The sequence below is a fragment of the Alternaria ventricosa genome (genome assembly GCF_023758065.1).
Source record: "Alternaria ventricosa strain BMP 2768 chromosome Unknown scaffold_11, whole genome shotgun sequence".
Lineage (NCBI taxonomy): Eukaryota > Fungi > Ascomycota > Dothideomycetes > Pleosporales > Pleosporaceae > Alternaria > Alternaria ventricosa.
The window spans coordinates 22174-43799 of record NW_026055691.1 but is presented as its reverse complement, the minus strand read 5'-3'; the positions used below and the strand labels follow the sequence as shown (position 1 = coordinate 43799).

Sequence of the window (21626 nt, the reverse complement as noted above, 5' to 3'; positions counted from 1 at the left end):
AGCCCCGCCTTCAACTAGGTCTGCCTGAACAAGCTTTTCACAGCCCTCTTCAACCGGCTCTCTCGCTTCTCTTTCAACTTCAGCCATACATATAGCCCTGGTTTTCCCTTCAGGGACCAGCTCAACTTGCCCTTATCATCCCTCCAGTGAACCATCCATCGCTCCTTTTCCAACGAGGGGTTTTCGAGCATCAGCTCCCACCTATAGCTCGACCCGCGAAACGGATACACCAGATGAGGGTAGTGAGCGGGAAGTCGACCACACCCACATACCTTCTCATCATGGAGCCTTTTCAAGCGGAAAGCAATCTTCCGAACGTTACACGTCGTCGTCGGAAATGGTGGGTTAAGGACTGAAGCGCGAAGGCACCAGTGGTTGGCCTGGGCATGCTTTCCATTACACATTCCTGGAGCTATGAGACAATTCATTGCTGTGACCAGTCCAATGATATTGCTGTATGTTGTTCGGATGCGATAATGGTCAGATGCCACAGAATCGCTTGGAGGATAGAGGGGTGCGGGCATGTCCTGTACTTGGCTCATGTAACGCGCGATTTGTGCCGGATTCAGTGTCTCGACCATGTGCAAGACATCGTCTTCGCCTTCTAGGTCTTCTAATCCGATGGTCAGTCTGGCCAGGTGAAGCTCTAGTACTGGTGCCATGGCTTGCAGAATGCCCATTATAGTAGGCCGATCGAGCATTGCCCAGCGCGGTATTCCAATCGTGAGGTGCATCAGCGAGGCGAAGCTCGTCGGCCGGAGCGGTTGTAGCTTCATTGGCGTTGCGTTGACGGAGAACTGGATCGTGCGTAGGATGGAAGGGGCCAGGCGGACGGCTTCGGAGGTCATCTCGTTGTAGATCTGGGGGCAGGAGAGCATGAGCCCGATGTATGTCTTGTAGGGTGCGTTTGGTAGGAAGCCATCGGGTGCCATGTGGCTGTATATGAGCAAGCGTATCTCCGCTGGTAGTGCAAGCAAGTGGCATGGCGTCGCAGCTGTGGCTTGGGAACGTCTATCTCGACGTTTGATCAGCTTCATGTTGTATTGGGTCGATGGTGGTGTGCCTTTAACGTAGAAAGTGGAACGAAGTTGCTTGCGAGGCAGGGACTTTTCGCGTGGTGACAAAAGCTAGTTGTGGAAATATCTCTTCGTTGCTACTGTCTCCTTCACTGTCAAACGCCCATCAAAGTAGCGTCTCCCGTGCCTTGAAAGACTTTTGAATGCCATTGATTCGGCGCAAACCAGGTCTCAGCGTCACCATGGATACAAGAACTTGAACAATGTAACGGCACGCTTGATAAAAGGAGACCCAGTGCTTTCAGCTCCAATTTTGTCGTCTAGGTCCTCGCGTATACCCTGAGTGTCCTTCCGGAAAGGATACCATTGTGATCCAACGGAACCATGATTCTTTCAGGCTATCAGAATAACCGAGATCGCTCCAGAGAAGATGTGTTTTCTAGACGGCATATGCTGCTGCTGTTCCCAGAAATGTGGCACGTAAGGCAACCAAAGCTGGAAGCGACAACTTCCATAGATGGCGAAGAGGACCAGCGTACTGTAACCCACACATATTCAAATCAATATTTTCGCAATGATGACATGTAAATCTGGATCGAGGCGAGTGTACTGAGCGCAGATGAGATGAGGATGATAATGCAGGAACGCGATAGGAAGGGGTTCATCACTCAAGCGCACCCCGGGCGCACACCAACGCGTAGCGATGCGGTGCAGGAACGTATAACGCGTCGCAGCCATTGCTGACAGGAGAGAAACTGACAAGATGAAGCACTCAATGGATGTCCTGATGGAAGGTTGTGAGCGGAAGCGCTAACTATGACGTTCACCCGAGGTTCCAAGATTGTTGGGGCCGAGTCATGTGGGTCACGTGTTAATCCAATGCTCACCCCGAATTTACTTGGCACGCTAGCGACGCGAGCGTGAATGTTTTTGCCTACCGCCCTCACGCTCCGACAACCCAACCACCCCGTAACCTTTTGACCCGGCCACGAACCTCACCTTACAACCCCATCGAAATCCATCGAGATCTGTTTCTTTTCTCATCCATACTGATCCACAAGTAGACAATTTACTTCTTTCGGTATATCAGGTCATATATCGCGCTTGGATCACTATGTCACCTGCCGCGATCAGCCAGACCGCTGTTACCTCACCTTCGCCGCCACAACAACCCCACACACCGACTTGTACGTGTAAACTGTGGAAACATCTCTTGACCATGAACTAACGTGCCGTACAGCGAATGCTATACCTGCATCAAAACATTTCGATGACATCTTCCACGCCAAGTTCATGCACATCATCCAAGAATGGAAGAATGATCCATCTCGCGGCCAGCTAACTCAAAAGGATCGAAAGACCTTTATTGAGAATGCGTTCTTTGAGACCGATGAACTGTATTTCGGCCGGCGTATGATGACTGATCTTGAGATCAAGCTTCGCGCCCTTACCAAGGTCTTCTACAAAGTCCTCGCAGAAGAACCCTGGTCTGAGGATTGGATACGCGCTCCTGATGTTGAGCGTAAGCTTTCCAAGTTTGAGATGCACGAAGATTCCGTAGCTCTCGCCAAGGAGTATGGCTTTACCACACCTCGTGAAGCTGTCAAGGCGGCTCGCGAGGCTGGTATCAAGAACGCCGAGACTTACAAAGAGGCTCAAAAGGAAGGCAAGACACTCAAGGACATCAAACTCGATCGGGGCCCGTTCGACGATATCGAGATTGTCTACATCGCCGGCACGGTCTCGTCATCTGCTACAAGCAAGATCGACCGTAGTAGCATCTATCCAGTTTCCGTATCTTCAGTCGCCAATGTCCTTCAGAACCATATTTGTAGGGACATGGTCAGACCGTTCTCAATGGCCGAGCGCTTCGTCAACTGCACCGACACCAAGGAACTAGAAGACATGCGCCGCTTCGCATGTAATGTCTGCGATTTCTGTCCTCATCTTCTCGACAACGATAACGTCAGCCTTCTCGTTGTTTTACTTATCCTGTCGCGTTCTGACTGCTGTCGCCGCTTTGAGGCCAATGGCATTCGCATTGAAGGTTCCACGATTAGTCACCGTAAGGCTGAGTGCATGAAGAACAAGATGGGCTGGAAGACATCCGAGGACAAGAAGCCCTACGACAACTTCGCCCAAGAGTTCCAGACCCGTGTCAAGAATGCTTGCTTCCCAGCTCCCCGAGCTCAGCGCATCGGTGGTCGAAAGCCGCCGCGCAACTCTTCTGGCCCAGCGACTCCTCCAATCTACGCCCAGCCTCATATGGGTTACGTCGCGCCTCCACAGGTCCGCACCGATCACGTAAATACCGGCATCAACGTTCCTGCTCCGCCTGCACAGAACAATTTCGCGCAGCCTGCTGCCCCAGCGATCAAGGACCAGCGTGGTCGCGAATCAGCGGGTGCCGGTAGCAGCGCCGCCGAACCCATGGATCTTTCCTGAACTGTTTAGCGTGTCGTCGACAGGCTCATTTTTCAGAATCATTACTGCATGGCTAAGGCGTTCTTTAGGTACCTTCGGGTCTGCATATGGGGTTCAAAAACGGCGTTTCATGCATCATGTCCGATTTACCTACGTGGTTGCCATATTCTGCAAGCTTCGGTGTACTCATAGTCACTTTCCTGTAAATAGTCATACTGTCAGTATATAGCCATCTAATACATACATACCTGGATGCCGAATTAAGGCCATACAACCGAGGAATCTTCCAGTAGATGTTCTTGTTTTGAAACAAGCTACACTGTAGAGTTTGCAAAGGATGTTAATGTGTCGTCGTATCGTTGTTTTGATCTGATAACCAGTTGAAGCTATAAGACATCATCGCGAAATCTTGCCAGCATGAAGTGCTGCTTCATCCCATCTGACTCCGGTCGTGGACTCAGCTAGTCTGCCAAGCCGAGTGTGTATCAAATTGACTGTGGTGCACCTCCGACGTCTTTCCGCTCAACAACTCACCCACTAAAGACATCATCACAATGGAGCTCAACAACTTCGAATTCCTAGCCTTCTTCCTTTGCTCAAGCATCTTCGGTCTGCTCTCCGCAGTCTGGTCTACAGTACGTCAATTTGAAGCACTACCTCAGCGTCTCATACTAACAGCTCCAGACTGATCTCATCGGCAATCGCGAGATCATTCTCTTGATCGGAGTGTTTGTCGCAGTCGCGATCGCACTTCTTGCGCGTTTGTCCACCAGCAAGGCGCTCACCAAATTCCTCACGAACGATGTTGGCGGCGTACACGAGAAGCAGCTTCGCGATCTCAGTGAAGCCCATCGCCGTCACGTCGCGAGTGTAAAGCACGAGGGCAATCGCGAGAACCTTCGTCTTCGAAACGACATCAACTACGCCGCTATGAAGTTCGACCGCCTATACAACGAGCACGACTACATGTCGAGCATGTACCAGGAGCAGATGCATCACACTCAAGAACAAGACGACCGCATCGAGTACCTCGAGAAGAAACTTCAAGAGTTTGGACAATCCACGCCCGTTACTCGCGCTCCCTTCTCCGCGCCGCACTCGCAGATCAGCTTCTCGATCCCGCCACGTCGCCAGCGATCTGATGAGGCCTTCAACTACGTTCCTACGAAGGGCTCGCTGTCTCAGGTTGTTGAGAGCAAGGATGAATAAGTAAGACTGGACCCGTGTTCGTAGCTCTTCCGGATTGGCACGGCCAGGTTGCCTGATACATAGTTAGATCATTGGGAACGCGCTGGCGAGACGAGTGCAGAGTAAGCACAGGGTTGGATATCCGGAGTTGCACAGATCTCACAGGATATCAATGAGATGAATGTATCCTAAAGAATAGCTCACTCGCGAATGAAGTGCAACGTGTTTGACGCATCAACGCTGTGCCTGTCATGCAAGCGACCAGGCAAGATGTCTCATCTGCATCATGAGAACAACAATGTTTGCGCAAACCACACGCGACCTTCTCCAGGTTCAGGACTTATAAGCACGTAATACTCCTCACCACAGCAATTCCTTCAACACAACTAACTCAGCCATGACCGAAGAAGAGAGACGTACGCTCACTGGCGCTGATGATCCCACAATACAAAAGTTGCACACTGCTATCGCAGCCATCCAACCAAGCACGGCGATGACGCTCTTCCAGCAGCGCAGGCTTCTGTATCTCTGTCACCGTTTGAAAAGCGAGATCGACGTGCCTATCGGAGCGTGGTTGTTGGAAGACGTAGAAAGTCCAACTTCTGATTCTCAAGTCTGGCACGACGTTGATACCGAGCTTGGTATACCAGAGTCAGAAGATTACCCCCACCCGGTAGCCCATCAAACCGCAGGGACAGAACAGGATGGGAATTCTTCACCTCGTAGTAGCAGCAGAAGTATATCGAGAGGGAGAAGCAGGACAAGATGAGGCTGTCTAGTGATATAGCGAAACTACAGAGAGAATGAAAGCAAGCGGGGGCGCGAGATCCCTGGGTGGGGTGCGGTTAATGGCTTGAGTATGGGTTATGAGTGCCATATAATCATCAAATGAACGGCCAATCAAGAGTTCTATATTCAACAGTCCAGTCACTTACACGCGTCCCATTCTACTGAAGCCATGTCTTTTAGCCAAAGCGATGGTCGGCCCACCTATCCAAAGAAGGAGACAGGAATATGAGCTTCAAGGTCGACACCTGGATTGCGGCGATCAACCACGCAAACTTGCTTTCTATGATAGACCTCGGTATGGTGATTGCTTTACGTGCCACATCGTGAAGGAACTTGCTCACAGCAAACAAGTTCAGTATATCAGTGTAGAATGAGAAGCGTCAGAGCACCATCAAGATCATTCTACTCATCGATCAGCTCCATAACATGGCATCAGAAAACCTCAGCTACCCTGCAGAGAAGGCCGCCGTCATCAAAAAGCTTTCTCAAGCCATTGAAGCATTCGAAACTAGCGTTCCCGCCTCTTTCCAGGAGCATCGCCGCTACCTGTACCTGCTTGAGCGCTTGAGAAACGAGATAACCGACCAGATCAATGAGTGGAAAGGACATAACCCTGATGCTCCGCCCTACAAGACTTTCAGGCTTGGGGTTGACGCCGAATTAGACATACCAGTCGATCCTTACCAGGAGACACCACCTCCGAAGGCAGGGCTCTGGACGCCGGATCAACGTTGCCCGGAATGCGGGAAGCCTAGATAGTGCAGAGACAGTACGTAGGTGGCGGCCAAGTCTGCTGAATACATAGCCACAGGCACTATTCGCGAAGAATGATGAAGGTTTTGTAAAGATGTTTTCGTGATATGCCATAAACTTGTCATTTCTAATGAATACGATATGTGCGCGAGGGGTATATATCTAATCAGGGTACAAGAGGGGTATCGTATATAACAGTGCTGGTGGAAGGGTATCATGACAAGTACGAACGCATACTAAACTCCAACAATACGAAGGGAAAGCCACAAACAGTTTTAGACGCATGACCCGAAGTGTGGAGAATGAAATGAAGGTCAGTGCTTCCTCTTCGATCCTTTGCGGCTCAGACCCGTGCGCGAAGCGTATACAGGCGGGTGATCATCCGGGCTTTCAGAGTCTGTTGCAAAGGCATCGACATAGCGAGACTGCATGGATGGACGACGACCATCGCCTAGAGGTCGGGCAGATGGAAGTGAACCCTCGACGGTGCGCAGATCCCATGGGTCTTGCGATGCTGACTGCGGCGACATCATTGTGGCTGCTGCGAACGGGTTGTCTTGACTGATGGATGGACGCCTAGCAGATGGCGGCCGGGCGTAATCTTGGTTGAAGTTCGCCGGGAAAGATAACGGCGGAGGCGCGCGTTTCCTCGAGCTGGAAGGCCTGTAGGACTCTGTAGGCACCTGAGTATCGAGCACTGGAGGGCTTGGCTGCGAGACACTTGGGCGGCGCTTGCTGGGAGTGCGAGTCAATCCAGCGGGACGCGTGTTAGAGGTAAGACTGTCGTGGCGAGCCATCGAGTCGCGGCGTGTGGAGAGGGAACGATCGCCGCCACGCGGGTCCCAGTATGCAGCCGGCTTCTCTTGTTGGATTTTGCGGGCTGCCAGCTCCTCCTCTCGCTCCCTGGCCTCTGCGATCTGTCTTTCGCTCCGCATTTGTTGTTCCTCAGCTTTGATCAAGCGCTTTTGATCTGCTAGCTGAGCCGACGTCATGGAGGAGGACAATCTGCGTGATGCGTTTGGCCGCTTCGTCGTATAGTCGATGGTAGGAGGGCTCGATTTCTCCTTCTTACGAGCCTGGGCTTTCTTCTCTTCCAGATCCTTCTTCTCTTGTCTTAGGCGTTCTTCCTCTTTGGCACGACGAGCTGCTTCTCTAGCCAACGCCCGATCTTTCTCCTTCTCAGCGAAGAGCGTTTCCGCCCTGGCTTTGGCGCGGCTGTCTGCACGTAACGTATCGAAGTGCACGTGTCTGCCAGTATCTTCTTTGTCACGTTCGTCGACCACCCTTCGGTCAGACTCTTCTTGATGACGAACTGACTTGGACTGCCTGTGTCGCTCATCACCAGTTCTAGTGCGACGAGCGCCTTCAGGCGCGCCCGAGCTAGTGTAAGACGAACTCGAGTGATCAGCAAAGGCGTCGTAGTCGAGTGGATGTGGGCGATCTGATGTGTACGTCTCTCGTGGAGCGACCCTAGCCGTCCGGTATGAATCAGATGACATACCACCCTGACGCTGAGGTGGCGAGGACGGAACAGCAGTGGGTGGGTTGTGAATCACCGTGGAAGAGCGTTTTGTGCTTCGCTGCCTAGCCGGTGGGTCGTGCTCTGCGTCTGACTGAACGTATAGCGAGGGCGTCTGACTGGAAGACGCAGACGGGACATGGCGAGAGCTTTGACCATATGGTGCAGTAGGAGTTGTAAGGTAGCTGCCGTGATGATCGAAGGACGCTGGTGGAGGCACAGGGGCTTCTGGGAAACCAGTTCGGTAAGTGTAAGAGGCATCAGAGCCAACTGAATCAACAGCGATGTCATGAGATCCGACAGAGCCAAGTGAGGACCGATCGTAGGCTTTGGTAGAGACCGAAAACGGGTATTTCTTGCCTTTGTTATCTTTCTTTGAGCCAATCTGTATGAAGATCTCATTGCTGATGGGTCGTTGACCATCCCGAGTAGTGGGACGGCTACCACTGCCAGACGGACGACGTGTTTGGACCAAGTATGTTGAAGTGGTGGGAGTTGGTGGATTCGTCGGAGACGGTGTGCCCATGGAGCCACTTCTAGGAATGTATCGAATGGGTGCGACGATTGCGTCTCGGCAAGGTCTATCACCACGTGCTTTCGCACAAAGGCAGGCCCGCGTAGATGTCAGGGGTCGCCCATCAGGGGTGAACTCCTCACGCTCCTCGATCCGACACATGATGGCGATGTGTAATGGGTTAAGTGGGAGTTGATAGATATCCTAGAGGCGAGGATGATAGTAGAACACCTTGCCTCAAGCTTTAGTCTTGGGCTGGATGCTCTCGGTGAAGTATGATGTCAAACCAGCTTATCCGGGGTAATGAACCCGTCGGGGGATAGGCAGATATGGAAGTACCGGACGGTAAGGTTGTCTTGATGACGTGTGTATCCAGATCACACAAAGTGTAAACTGATCAGGATACCGGTCGATTTGCGTAGTTTCGATGTTTTGGCGATATTGGGGAGACTGAGGGTATTTGAGGAACAGGTGACGGCCCGACTGAGACAAGCGGCAAGTAGGATGAGTGTTCTCGTAGATTCAAGGACACATGGGCCGAAAAGCGAAAGAGTCAGAGCGGCGAAGGGGTAATAATAGAGAGGATCATGTGCAGGGAGCTATGCAGCTTCGAGGAAAGTAAAGTGCAGCCCTACTGGGCGAGGGTTCCTTTTAAGTGCAAGGCGGCGCAGGTTGTAGCCTGGAAAAGTGCACAATGAGTGGACAAGGAGCAGATTTACCACAGATGACCGAAACGGGCGGGCAGAAAAAAAGTGCCAGTGCCAGGCGGCCGCAGCGGCAGGCAGGACGGAATGCATGAACATGATCCGGGCGTCTTTGGGGCCATTCCTTAGGGCTGCGCAGCGGTGAATTGCACAGCCTGCGAGCGACCGAAGACACCGCCCAGCCGCGAGTGGGCCGTGGTTCTGACCGGTGCCCTGTGCCTGAGGGTGATGAAGAGGGAGACTGACCCGGTGTAATTGGGGAATTGGAAAAATTGTCGCAACTGGTAGCCGGTTTGCGCATCCGCGCGGCCGCACAACCTGTCTCAGACTCGATGGGCAGCAATAAACTGCCGGTGCTCGAGCGCACCCCGTCCTCCCCGTCACCGTCCCCCAAGCTCGGTTTTAGTAACTTCGCCTGATGACATGCTCCTTTGATGAAGACATCGAGGGCGTGCTAGTGCTGTTAGCGATGAAAGAAATCCGGATCGCCAGCTCTCAGCTGAAAGACTGGCGAATAATGGTAGGGGCTATGCAGTCATTCCCGTGTCGTGAGGCAGGCGGGCCTCCATGCCAGGCACCAGAAGCCGGGCATTTGCTGATCGGCGCCCAATGCCCGACCATATTGCTTTGCCTCGAGTAGTGATATGGATAGAGGGAAGGGTGCTTGGCCGCTCAACTGGCTGTGGGGCATCACGTTGCGGCGGGCGCTAAAGGGAGACGGGATGCACCCACGCTGCACGCGAGCAGCGGACGCATCGTTCGCATACTGGCCTCATGCGTCGCGTTCTCAAACTTCGACACCGCGATTATATTGCGCGTCGCTAGTTTTCTTGCATTTCTTGCAGAATCGCGCAAGAGGTGCTCACGAATGGCCGTGATGCTCGCCATTGACGAGGGTGGGGAGGCGAATTGCTGAGCATGTGAGCTCATGGCCACCTTGCTGCCTTGACCCAGCCGAAGTCGGGAAAGAGCACTCGACAGTGTGCGTCGCACCTGCCCGCGGGAGGTGAGTCTTCGTCAGCGCCTTCTTCCAACCCTCACTTAGCGCCAACTCGTAAGTAGCACCGAGAGGCTGCAATTGACCGACCGCGACAACAGATTGACCTCCTTACAAATTTCCACCGCCGTCAGCGTGAATGCGACAGTCCCACAAACATCTTTGCTTGCCGGATGTGGCGGTCATCCGATGCATGCTGCTTGCGAGCCGTTTGGTGGCACCCCCCTGGCCCCTGGCCTTTCCATCGCTTCACAGCCTCAGCCACCAGCCGTAAGAGTTGCGCTTCCCGTCACCTTTCTGATACTTTGGGGGTTGAATCCTTCGACTGGCGAATAACTACCAAGTGGCCAGGAAGCGAGCCGCTCTCTCAATCTGCGACACCGCTATTTGCGTCAACGCATCCGAAAAGGGAACTGGCCTGATGGAGGTGCGCATGGCCACACATCGAGCAGCCACACTTCGGCGTTGGTCTTGCGCGCTCTTTCATCCGCGGACGAAGAGATGGATGACGGAGTAAGATTGGGTTGTAATTGGCAGAATCCAATCGCGTACTTTGCACAAGCCAGTCATGACAAGGCGTTACAACAAGTTTGGAAGACTCGGTACTGTTCAGATCTTTCGACTGTCACGTTGCTTGCCGGATGCAATTCCGACTAACAGGTTCCACTGTCACGAGGATTTCATTCCACCGTCTTTTCACGAACGACGTACCGGCTAAACTCCATGATGCACTCAACGTCCACCGATATTACTGCCTCAGCCACGACGCCTCAACAGACTAGGCCGACAATGGCCTCAGGCGTGCTGTGCCACACCATATCGCCAATCCGCTATCAGTGTCACATAGCTGCTCAGCCTCCAAGACGGCCTCGACACGCGAAAATTTATTTTCTGCGAACTTTGTTGACGCTATCGGTGGCTGGAGAACCGCTGCGAACCTGAGAGCTACCAGAGCTCACCGCCTGCTTGTACATTGCGTACGTATGTGTAAGATGCAAGCGTTACAGCCAGTGTCGTCGCTCCAGTGTTGAAGACTGTACATCCTACTCAGGAGCGACCTCGCACTCGACAATGATCGCACTGCTGCTGAAACGTATGGCTTGGCAGCGCTACACTTACCAACATCTGGGAAGCGAAGGGTACGGGGCGGAAGCGTCTCACTGTCTCTTGACTGTTCGGATGTGCTCATTAAGGTAATCGAGTTCGGACAAATAGCCCATTGCAGTATCGACTCCATCTTGCTGATGTCTCATAAGCAAGTCTATCCGACATTTCCATCAAAACTAAGCCACGTTTCTTCTCACGTCTCACAGGAACCATCTACGCGCCGTCCCGAGTTGCCTGGTCTACCTGTAAGCAGAACGTATGCCACTACCAGGTTCCGGCCCCATCGCCACTGAGAACCAACCACAGCCTTGCACGGGAGCAACAAGCTTTGTTACATGGGTACGATAGCAGCTGAATGACTTGCTTAGGCCAAAAGTTAGGTATGAATAGATCAGGTTCCATCGCTGGAACCGAGCTCGGAGAGAACATCTGTTGAGCGGTGTGTTGCAGTAGTTGCCGAGCATGGCGAGACTTCACCGAACTAGGAGTCGAATTCACGGACGGCAAGATCAGACTCAAGTGCAATGCTTGCGAACGGCATGTACACGATCACATGCCATCCCCAACGTAAGGTCCACATCAGAGCAAACCGATTTAGGCCCCAGCCTACCACCTGTCTCACATTGGAACAAAGACTTGGGATTTTCTCGCTATCATGCCCACTCTAGGAGCTACAACAAGCGGCACAGCAGTACAACTCTACATCCTCGGTACCTCCGACCTCCTTCGATATCATGTTCTGCCAAGCCGAAGTCGGAGCCTGCCAGATGTCTCAGAATGTAGGCAACTATTCTCGCCACTAGCACGGATCCATGATGTGTCAACGGAGGTACTCACACTGGGTTATTGCCTGCCCCGTCGCGTTGGTATCCCGAAGCTTCTTCACTCTTGTTGCACTTGATCATGTCGTGCTGCGTAAGACTGGAGTCGGGTTGGGTCCTGTACAAGACTTGGCATCTCGATCACTAGTAAGACTCAAGTAGACACGTTTTCTGAGTATAGCTGGCGAGACTTATGACTGAAAAGCCAACGACGAGAGTTGTATAGATATCTCATGTTCATTTCATACAATACAATGTGTGCAGTATAATACAAATATGTTGTACCATCTAGTCCCCTCGCAACGCCTCAGCCATCCCAGGGAAACCCTTCGGCGGCTGCGCATGACCTTGAGGCTTCGTGCTCTCCAGGAACTCACTGAACTGCTGGCCCTGCTCACTCTGCTCATCCAGCTCCTTGATCCCACTCTTCTTTGCACCACCGACCAAGTTCCTGAAAGAAACCTTTTCAGCATACGGTCTCGCTGGCGGCTTCTCGTCGAATTCGCCTCTGCCAACAGCAACCTCCTGGCCAACAGATCGCTTCAATTTGATTTGAATGCGCCCGTCGTTGGTGACGCTACCAAACTGGGGTTGCACCATAATCTTCCTGCCACCGGGCGTGTCCACATCAATTGTCTCGACGTCCTTGGCAGCCGCATAGTTCCTGGGAACAGTGTATGAAGTTGTGCCGCTGTGGTCATCGTTTGCTACGAAGCCGCCTACTCCTAGACGGGCGTAGAGCTCGTTCTTTGTGCCTGTGCGTCTGGCTTGCATGACACGAGCAGGTATCGGGGTAGGGTTTTCTTGGGGACCGAGGATGGGGTGATTGGCGAGGTATGACTTGTGACGAAGATAGCCGAGTCCGGCTGAAGGGTGTGTAGAGAGGGGCGCGGTTTCTTGGTCGAATTGGTACTGATCGACTTCATTCTTGGCAGCGTCCGGATTGTATGCTGTGTGCTTGAATCTGATGGCTGGGAGCTTCAAGAAGGGAAGTATCAACTTGCTGACGAGCTTGCTGCTTAGTGGGTCCTTTGCAGTCTCTTGCCTCAGCGCTTTGATACCAGCATCAATCTCAGGTTTTGTGATGTGACGCCAGGTCTTTTCTCGTTGCTCTTGCCAGGCTTCGGCTTCTTGGGCGTCCATTGGTGCTAATTCGCCGGATCTAGAAGCGGCAAGTCGACGAGTGGCGTATATCTCGTTCTTGACATACTCGACTAGGTAGTCATTGAACTCCTTCTTGCGGCCTGCAAGCTTCTTGGTAAGGAAAGAGATGAAGTCCTCGGCGCCCATACCAGGAAGCCAAGGCCCCTCGTGCTTCCATCGCCTGGTATTATGAACGACAGGATCTACAGGTGGCGGCGTGAAGGGCGTAAATGGCATTGATCCTGGAGTCCGTGGGGCTTCTAGTCGCTCCTTCAAGGCTTTCTTTGCCTCCTTTTGCTCTTCCCGAAGAGCCACAAATTCCGCTAGCCAAGGCTCATTGTTTGATGATTTTCTGTTCGCTTCTTTTTGGAAAGACTTGAGGCCGGAAAGGTGAAGTCCCCATCCACGAGCCCTGAAGCTTGCGAGTTTCTCTTCCCACCTCTGTCTCCAGGTAGCGTTGAAGTCGTCCCATTGAGCCTTGACCCGCTCCGAAGGCATGCTCTTCTTGAGAGCCTTAAGGTAGAGTCCAGCCTCATCCAGCCCGAGATCCGTGTCGTAACTTGTAGTATCATCCCGGACCTCAAAAGCTCCCGGTAGTAAGTCGTCGCTCACCCCACGATTTCGCATCAACGACAGGCCCTTGATCATTGGCACACCCATTTCTTCCCACTTTTGTCTTGTCCGCACATGATCTGCCGCCGATTCGAAGTCCGTAACATGCTCGATAGTATCCAGCTGAGTGACCCTCAGTACTGGGTCGCTCACTTGTACCAGATGACTCCTTGACGGAATTGGCCGCTTGAGACCCCAGTCGCCACGTGCTAATGAGGATTTTGTCGTTGCAATCGCTTGGTGGGTCGGGTATGGCAGGGTCGCCGTGTCGGAGGACTTGGAGATGCCCGCGCCGTAGGTGTCGCTCACGGGCGGTCGAGCAAGTGGGTTGGGCAGCGAGAAGAGGCGAGAATTCCGGAGGAGGTTGGAAGTAGGCGAGAGGGACTGGCGACTTAGAGCCATGTTGGCGATGCGACAGCCGCGTGTGGGCGTTCAGTGGCGGCTGAAGTGATGATCCCGATGTGCATATCGAAATGTCGAGTGGAGTTTGCGGCGGAGTGGTCCGTGCGAGACCTCCGCGGCTTCTGATGGGTTGCAGGCTGGGTCACATCACCAAGTCAAGATGCATGAGACGGTGTTAATGCACTTTCATGTTGATGGACTATTACTTTGATAGATATCTACAGGAGCTATTCAAGATCTCATTCCCTCCATGCATGTGTGATTCGTCCTCCGCCTCAACGCACATGTCGGGAGCATTTCTGACATGCATACTCTTTTGGCGTGTGCAATATGCTGTCCGCCATCTTTCAGGTCAGGACTCACCTTTTCAACCGAAGGTTTTATCCGCATGGTCTTTGAAGCGCATACCGCGCGCCGAGTGGTCTATACGTATCGTTGCAATCTTCTACTGTATGGATGTCGTAATGCAATGACGGGTGTCATCCCCACTCATCCAGGCAAGTGTTTGTCCCAGTCCTGATCATCGTCTTCATCGTCGTCCTTGTCTTTCCTGTTTATACGTGGGACGTGCCCTTCAATAGCCATGGTGTGGTCGGATGTTTGCGCAGGAAGCGACGGTGGTTGAGGTGGCGCGCTGCTGGAAGAGCGCTCGAGAATCTGATCCTGGACGAGGTCGTTATTTGCCTTGGTAAGGTGGCCCGGTTTCTCGCCTCGTTCGAGCGCGAGATCAGTCATGGCATCTGCGCGGGCGGCCCAGGCTGCGTCCAGGTCTGCTTCGTCATCTGCGTCAGCCGTGGTCGCACTCTCCTGCTTGAGACGTAGCGGTAGGGCCTTCTCATGTTCGTCGGCATTGTCGACCATGAGCTCGATCTTGTCGCCGTACCCGCCGTGTCGCATCCACGCCGGCTCCTCGTTCAGCTGCACCTTGACGTAGAGTGCGCGTTTGGCGCAATCGTCGGAACACCACACCTCGAGCACCTTCCTGTCTACTATTTCAACACCGTGATCAGTGTCAACAAATTGCTTCCTCGCGGTAGATCGCGCCTTCTTCTTGGGTCGCGGGCATAGAGCGTATCCGCACTTGTCGGCAATATTGCGCTCCTCGATGAGGGCGTCGTAGTCGGCGGGCTGGAAGGGAATTACTGCTTTCTGGAAGAAGTGAGCGTCCGAGGGCGAAGGTCGCTTAGCATCGGCGTCTGGCGAGGTGGGAAAGTCCATGAGGGTCATGACAGCCTCCAACACCTCTGCCTCGACGCGCTTGCGGTCTTCAAGTACCGTCGCATGGTGGCGGGCGACTGCGAGGTGGCGCGCATTCACGGGTTTCCTGCCCGGGGGCGCGTTGGTAGAGACGGTCGCGTTCTTCAGGATGGACTTGGGCGGCATGGCGGGCCTGTGTTGGTGTTGGGATCGTCGTGGCTAGAGTGTGAAGTGGAACCTCGTTGGGCGTGCTTGGCGGAGCGTCGGGGACTTGGGCGGGGCTGTTTGAGCTTCGTCACCACACTTGTTCGCACGAGGCACCTGCAGCAGCCCTCATATCTCCCACTGCCCCTCGCCCAGAGCTGTATGGGTGCAAGCATTGAATGGTAGGCTGCCCCGTTGACCCGCGCGTCCCGCATTGCTGCCCAGGCTGACATGGGCGTCATCGCAGCTACACGTCCGAGACCCGCCGTGCACCTAGAGAGCTCCCACACATTCTTGCTGTAGCGCTGTCAGGCAGGGACCGCAGCTGTCACCCCCATTGAGTCTTCCGCCGCAGGACCACAACCACCTCTGCAGCCATCGACACCGCCCGCCGCCATGTACAAAGTCAGGGCCGTCTTCGACTATGTGTCCAACCACGAAGACGACTTGGGCTTCAAGGTCGGCCAGATAATCTCCGTCACCGAGGAGGAGGGCGACGACTGGTACGTGGGCGAATACACCGACGACAGCGGCACCAAGCACGATGGCCTCTTCCCCAGGAACTTCGTCGAGCGCTACGAGCCAGAGCCGCCACCACGACCCAACCGAGCTTCGCGGCACAAGCCATTGGAGCAGCCGCCTGCGCAGGAAGCCCCTCCCACGCCTCAAATACCGCAGCAGGAGCCAGAGCCAGTGCTGCCTCAAGAACCAGAGCCGCCAAAGCCCCAGGCCCCTCCCATTGAGGTGCCCAGCGCCGCCAAAACAACACCGCTGCCCATGTCACCCATGTCGCCTCGCTCTGCGTCGAGCGCAAAGGCTCCCGAAGCCCTGCCGCCGCAGTCGGAGTCGTCCAAGCCCGCTCCTCCCGCGAAGAAGGCTCCTCCGCCTGTCGCTCCCAAGAACAATGCCTTCCGGGATCGCATTGCTGCTTTCAACAAGCCCACTGATCCTCCGCCCAAACCCTTCAAGCCCTCTGGCGGCGCCCCTAGTTTCATCAAGAAGCCTTTCGTGGCTCCCCCGCCGAGCCGCAATGCCTACGTTCCTCCCACTCGAGAGGCTCCACCCGTCAAGACCTACCGTCGCGAAGAGGATCCTGAAATTGCGGAGCGTCAGGCGCAGACCCAGAACGATGCGGAGCGCGCGGGATTGGTCGCGCATGACAAGGCAAATGCGAACGAGGGCGAAGAAGAGCCACAGCCCAAGATTAGTCTGAAGGAACGCATCGCTCTGCTGCAGAAACAGCAGCAGGAGCAGGCAGAAAGGGCCGCGGCTATGCACAAGGAAAAGCCGAAGAGACCGCCTGTGGCCAAGAGGACTGAGTCTCAAGACGCTCGCGCTGAAGACAGCGAGGACACTGGCCTCGAACGCGTGACAAGTGGAGCTTCTAAAGGTCGTGCATCCATGGACCAGAATCGCCCTCCGCGAACATCGCACGACATCCGCTCTCCAGACGCGGACAGCCGTGACCGCGAACTCCTCAGCGAGAACGACGCTGATCAATCAGCAGCTGGAGATACTGAAGATGCTGGAGGAGAATCTACAAGTGTCGAAGAGGACCAGGACCGACCAAAGAGCAGGCACCCGCCGCCGCCACCTCCCAGAGCACCCACTGCCCCAACAGAAGAATACAACGTTGGTGATGAGCAAGACGTGCCCGAAGAAGAGGATGAGGAGGAAGAGGAAGACGAGGAGACTGCCGAGTTGAGACGCAAGGAGGAGTTACGCGAGCGCATGAGGAGATTGGGCGGTGGCATTCCCGGAATGCCTGGTATGCCTGGTATGTTCGGAGGTGGTATGCCCATGGGCGGTGGTCTTCCACCGAAGAAGAAGAAATCGACCACCGAGAAAAGGCCCGAAGAGACTGAGGAGTACAGCATGCCTCAGCAACGAGTTCCTATGTTTGGTATGCCTGGTATGATGCCCGTCCGAAGCCCAGAACCTGAAGATCGCACGATCTCTGTCGAGAAGGAGGATGAAACTCCGCACCCCGTCACAGGCACTCACTCAGCCAACGAAGTGCCAGACGTAGAGGAGGTTGCATCTCAGCCGGCCCGGCCAACTACTGGCGATGGTCCTCCGCCTGTTCCAACAGACCGTAAGTTTATTATTCCTCGCAAACCAATCCGCGCTTCTGTACGCCATGCCCAAGGCCGTCTGCAGTCGCCATCTTCCGAGACCTTGTCTAAGACATATGTCACTTATGACGGTCTGTCGGAATATGTGATGACTGTATGCGTGTCTAGTATGTGTGTGCACTTGGCTCTATCAATAATTCTTACGTCCATTCCACTGGTTCTAACATTCTCCAGGACGTCCTGCTCCCCCTCCTGTTCCATCGGCCTGTAAGTCATATCGGCTATCAATACATGAACAACACTAACAGTATCTAGCTCGACCGGTACCGCCACCTCCTCCGCAGGTTCTCTCTCCTGGGCCCGGATCTGAGTCTGGTGATGAGATGACCGACACTGCCCCTACTCCGTCTGCCCCTTCCCAGCCATCCAATAGGCGGGCTTCGTATTTCGCTTCTGGCGAGCCAGCTCAGGATCTGGCAGAAAGACGCGTGCCTCCCATTCCGTCAGCGGGTCCTACATCGCCTACAATGAGCCGTCCGCCTCCACCACCTCCACCAACGCAGGCACCTCCATCGCGCCATGAAGATCTTCCAATTCGCAAACTGGACCGTAACGAGGGCGAGACTGACTACGAAGGTGACTATGACACTGACATGGCGCCCGAGGCAACTCACAAGGACGCCTTGAAGTCACATGCTCGTGATTCCAGCGTAGAAGACAATACCTTGACGGACGAGCCAACTTCAGCACGCTCGCCCACTATTCCTCAGGGAATGCCGCCTCTGCCTCCTACTGCACCTCGTGCAGTTCCGCCTCCACCACCCCAACAGGCGCCCAGTCGGCCATCAACAGATGCTCCTCGTGGTGCACCGCCTCTCCCACCGGTACCACCACCGACTCGCAGCGTCCCTATGGACGATGACGATGATGAATATGATCCGTACAAGTACACTGGCCCACCCCTTCCGCAAGCCGCAGCACCTCCAGCTCCTCGAGCAGTGCCACCGCCCCCACAAAGCCAGCCTCCTCCCCCGCAGAATCGCCCACCACCACCCATGCCACCATCGATGCCTCCTGTACCACATCGTCAAGCGGGTGAATCAGATGAAGAGGATGATTTGTACTCTTCCCCGCCAGCTCGGAAGTCTCACGATAGGCCACCGCCTCCACCACCTCAGGCTCCTCCACACCAGCATGCACCTCCGCCTCTTCCACCTCTACAAGCTCCGCCTCCTCCAGCTCAAGAAAGAATGGTCCCGCCGCCACCGCAGGAACGCCCAGTTTCTATGTTCTCGCCAGTCGCAACGGAGGCACCGCCTCGAATGCTGAACACTCGGAAGTCGCTTGATGCAGCCCAAATGCTGACAACTCGATCTTCCATGGATCAGCCTCGCCCGGCAACGAATCAAGGTTTCATTGCAAACGATATCGATTTGGGAATGTCGTCGCATTGGTGGACCCAGCCTAAGCTACTTCCCCCATCACTCCAAGCCCGCAAAGACGTCCTGGTAGACATGAAGGAGTCGCAATCAGGCAACACTGTGGAGAAACTCATCAAAGTTCTTTACCTTGACTACTCACAAACAATCATTTCCGCCCGCTTCGAGTCCACCAACGTCTCCGACGTGGATCTTGAACAGCGCAATGAGCCGCCGCCTCCCAGCCAGCGTCCTGATCAGCTGGAGAACGCGTACGAGCAGTTTGGTCGTTCGATAGCCAAGACTATTGAGTCAAAGCAGAACACCGTCGTAGGCAATGGCACGCCACAGGGACTGATTGAGGAGCTGTTTAAGCCCTTCAATGACGCACTGCCCCCAATTTCAACTCGCTCCTACGGCGCGCTTGTGTACGCCAACCTAGCGAACGCGTCAACCCAAGTATACGATGAGATTCGCCCTGGTGACATCATCAGCTTCCGCAATGCAAAGTTCCAGGGTAAGACTGGGCCAATGCATGCTAAGTACGCGATGGATGTTGGGAAGCCGGATCATGTCGGTGTAGTTGTCGAGTGGGATGGCAGTAAGAAGAAGGTAAGGGCTTGGGAGCAGGGACGTGAGCACAAGAAGGTCAAGCCAGAGAGCTTTAAGATGGGAGATTTGAGATCAGGTGAAGTGAGAGTGTGGCGTGTAATGAGTAAGAGTTGGGTGGGCTGGAACTGATTGGTCGAGCTGCCCGTTTGTAGGTGAAGAGCGAGGAATTGTAATTAAACCTTTAGTCTTGCGCGTCTGTGTATCCTAGCTGGCACCCTCCAAAACTTTCCAACGTACTCACCATACCACACTCTGATACCTACTATACCCCAAGACTCCTACAAAATGACCTTCACATTCAACCCCGAAGTCGACTATGCACCCGCGCCGTCGCCGCCAACGTCCGCAGCCCACATGGGGCCATCTTGGAACGCTGTCTGGCGTATCGCCATCTCCAACCCCGACAAGGTGGCCGCCCTGGCCGAGGCCAAGGGCATGATCAAGGAGAAGCTCCGGTGGGAGAGAGCGGTTGCGGCGGAGAAGAGGGAGAGGATGAGGCTGGGGGTTTCAGCCTGGAAGCTCGACCGCGAGCTGGATGAGTGGAAGTAAGTCTTAATTGATCACACATTGACGAGCTAAGCTGACATATCTTGACAGGCCGGTCTTCGGACAGTAGATCTGGGTGGGGTGGAGAGGAATTGGGGCCTTCGGGCAAAACGTCTTGAGTTCCTGGCGGTGGCAGAGGTGGTGTGGTGTGGTTTGGGGGGATGGCGCCGCTGTGCGCCTTATAAATATGCATGAATAGAACTCTTCTCCATCATTCAGATAACTACTTGTAATATGCTGTGGTGATGACATTGTAGGAGTGCTTAGTATGGTACTGCAGGTGTTGTTTTGATTGGTCTGGGCACCTCTGTAGCTGCCACTCCCCTACATCATCTCACACACTCAATCGGCACGCAACCTCCAGGAGCAATACAGTATGCTCGCATGTTTCCCCGGTCAATCGGATCATCACTGACTACCTCCCTGGTGCTCTGTCGTCGACGTCTCGAGACTGTGATGATCTAAGGTATTTTTCAAAGCTCTCCGCCCTTCACTAGCAAACAAGGGATCCTGATACATTTTGCAGTACACAACCACCTTTGCAAAGTCCTCAACAACTCGAGCGAGCGACACCGAAATATGCCACCCAAACTCCCACCCACAACGAACGCTAGCGCAGACGAGTCGGCCGAACACATAGTCCGTATGAGAACGACGGTCTTCAATCACTTCCGGGAAACGGTACTGCAGGATGCGGCAAGAGCTGTAGCCCACAGCCTCTTCAAGAGCGATGAATGGGTCTTCAGGACGAAAGAACACAAGCAGCGAGCGGTGAAGATCGCGGAAAACCTTAAGGAAAACACACCAAACGCTGCAGAAGTCCTACGACGCACTTATTGTATCATGCGGGAGACAGCAGAGTCAAGCCGCTACATTGTGAAAGTCGCAGACAGAGACCTACCCTATAGGGCGATCAGGGTCAAATACATCAGCAGGATTGATGCAGAGATCGTTACCGACCCTGCAAAGCGCCGCTCATACCCCGTCGTCCACTTCCTCACCCCGCTCTTCGACACCAGTCTCCGTGAGCTGAGGAATCCTACTTGGACGTCTAACACCGCTCACAACATCGCTCTTCAGCTAAGCAGAACCGTCGCACTGTTCCCAAAGCACGCGCCATACCTGCTGAAAGACCCCAAGCTACTCATGTTTGCGCGACTATTCCTCATGGGCGATGAGATCGCAGCGTCGTTGGAGACAGTCGGTATTGAAGTGGGAGATAACTGGCACGAGCATACGCGGGATGAGTTTCTATGGACATACTGCGGTGATTGGGAGAAATGGTCGATTGACTGCGTTGAGCACACTTACTTGGCGACTCGTGATGAGATTCGCTGGTACGTGGAGAATGATGTTGATGAGGATGGGAGCGCTATCGTGGCAGCGTCGGTGGATGGGAATTATGGCGAAGGCAGCGATGGACAGGATGGCGAGAATGAGCAGGCTGGGGACGACGAGGATATAGAACTGGAGGACTGATAGATATTAGTTTAGATGATTGCATGTGTTGATTGACGATGTTAAGCCTGAACCGAAGGCAGAAGCAAAGTTGTGTTTCGATAACAACCTGGACGTTTTTCTGGAA

General features: G+C 54.1%; 9 protein-coding genes across 9 annotated transcripts; 5 read left to right on the top strand and 4 right to left on the bottom strand.

Annotated features, from left to right (window-relative positions):
* Positions 1–14: 14 nt before the first annotated feature.
* Positions 15–932, bottom strand: J4E93_006495 (uncharacterized protein; the record flags this gene model as incomplete). The annotated part of the gene is made up of 2 exons (XM_049344408.1): positions 15–194; positions 534–932. The coding sequence occupies 2 exons, from the start codon at positions 930–932 to the stop codon at positions 15–17; spliced, it is 579 nt and encodes a 192-aa protein (XP_049198062.1).
* Positions 933–2130: 1198 nt separating this feature from the next.
* Positions 2131–3461, top strand: J4E93_006494 (uncharacterized protein; the record flags this gene model as incomplete). Its single annotated transcript, XM_049344407.1, has 2 exons — positions 2131–2203; positions 2257–3461. The coding sequence occupies 2 exons, from the start codon at positions 2131–2133 to the stop codon at positions 3459–3461; spliced, it is 1278 nt and encodes a 425-aa protein (XP_049198061.1).
* Positions 3462–3994: 533 nt separating this feature from the next.
* J4E93_006493 (uncharacterized protein) lies at positions 3995–4649 on the top strand (the record flags this gene model as incomplete). Its single annotated transcript, XM_049344406.1, has 2 exons — positions 3995–4075; positions 4125–4649. 2 exons carry the CDS (start codon positions 3995–3997, stop codon positions 4647–4649), a joined length of 606 nt encoding a protein of 201 aa, XP_049198060.1.
* A 1835-nt stretch (positions 4650–6484) lies between these two features.
* On the bottom strand, positions 6485–8215 carry J4E93_006492 (uncharacterized protein; the record flags this gene model as incomplete). Its single annotated transcript, XM_049344405.1, has 1 exon — positions 6485–8215. One exon carries the CDS (start codon positions 8213–8215, stop codon positions 6485–6487), a length of 1731 nt encoding a protein of 576 aa, XP_049198059.1.
* Positions 8216–12120: 3905 nt separating this feature from the next.
* Positions 12121–13989, bottom strand: J4E93_006491 (uncharacterized protein; the record flags this gene model as incomplete). The annotated part of the gene is made up of 1 exon (XM_049344404.1): positions 12121–13989. The coding sequence occupies one exon, from the start codon at positions 13987–13989 to the stop codon at positions 12121–12123; it is 1869 nt and encodes a 622-aa protein (XP_049198058.1).
* Positions 13990–14478: 489 nt separating this feature from the next.
* Positions 14479–15372, bottom strand: J4E93_006490 (uncharacterized protein; the record flags this gene model as incomplete). The annotated part of the gene is made up of 1 exon (XM_049344403.1): positions 14479–15372. One exon carries the CDS (start codon positions 15370–15372, stop codon positions 14479–14481), a length of 894 nt encoding a protein of 297 aa, XP_049198057.1.
* A 414-nt stretch (positions 15373–15786) lies between these two features.
* J4E93_006489 (uncharacterized protein) lies at positions 15787–19624 on the top strand (the record flags this gene model as incomplete). Its single annotated transcript, XM_049344402.1, has 3 exons — positions 15787–17485; positions 17700–17732; positions 17781–19624. The coding sequence occupies 3 exons, from the start codon at positions 15787–15789 to the stop codon at positions 19622–19624; spliced, it is 3576 nt and encodes a 1191-aa protein (XP_049198056.1).
* A 156-nt stretch (positions 19625–19780) lies between these two features.
* On the top strand, positions 19781–20111 carry J4E93_006488 (uncharacterized protein; the record flags this gene model as incomplete). Its single annotated transcript, XM_049344401.1, has 2 exons — positions 19781–20040; positions 20093–20111. The coding sequence occupies 2 exons, from the start codon at positions 19781–19783 to the stop codon at positions 20109–20111; spliced, it is 279 nt and encodes a 92-aa protein (XP_049198055.1).
* A 509-nt stretch (positions 20112–20620) lies between these two features.
* J4E93_006487 (uncharacterized protein) lies at positions 20621–21520 on the top strand (the record flags this gene model as incomplete). The annotated part of the gene is made up of 1 exon (XM_049344400.1): positions 20621–21520. The coding sequence occupies one exon, from the start codon at positions 20621–20623 to the stop codon at positions 21518–21520; it is 900 nt and encodes a 299-aa protein (XP_049198054.1).
* Between the last annotated feature and the right edge of the window lie 106 nt (positions 21521–21626).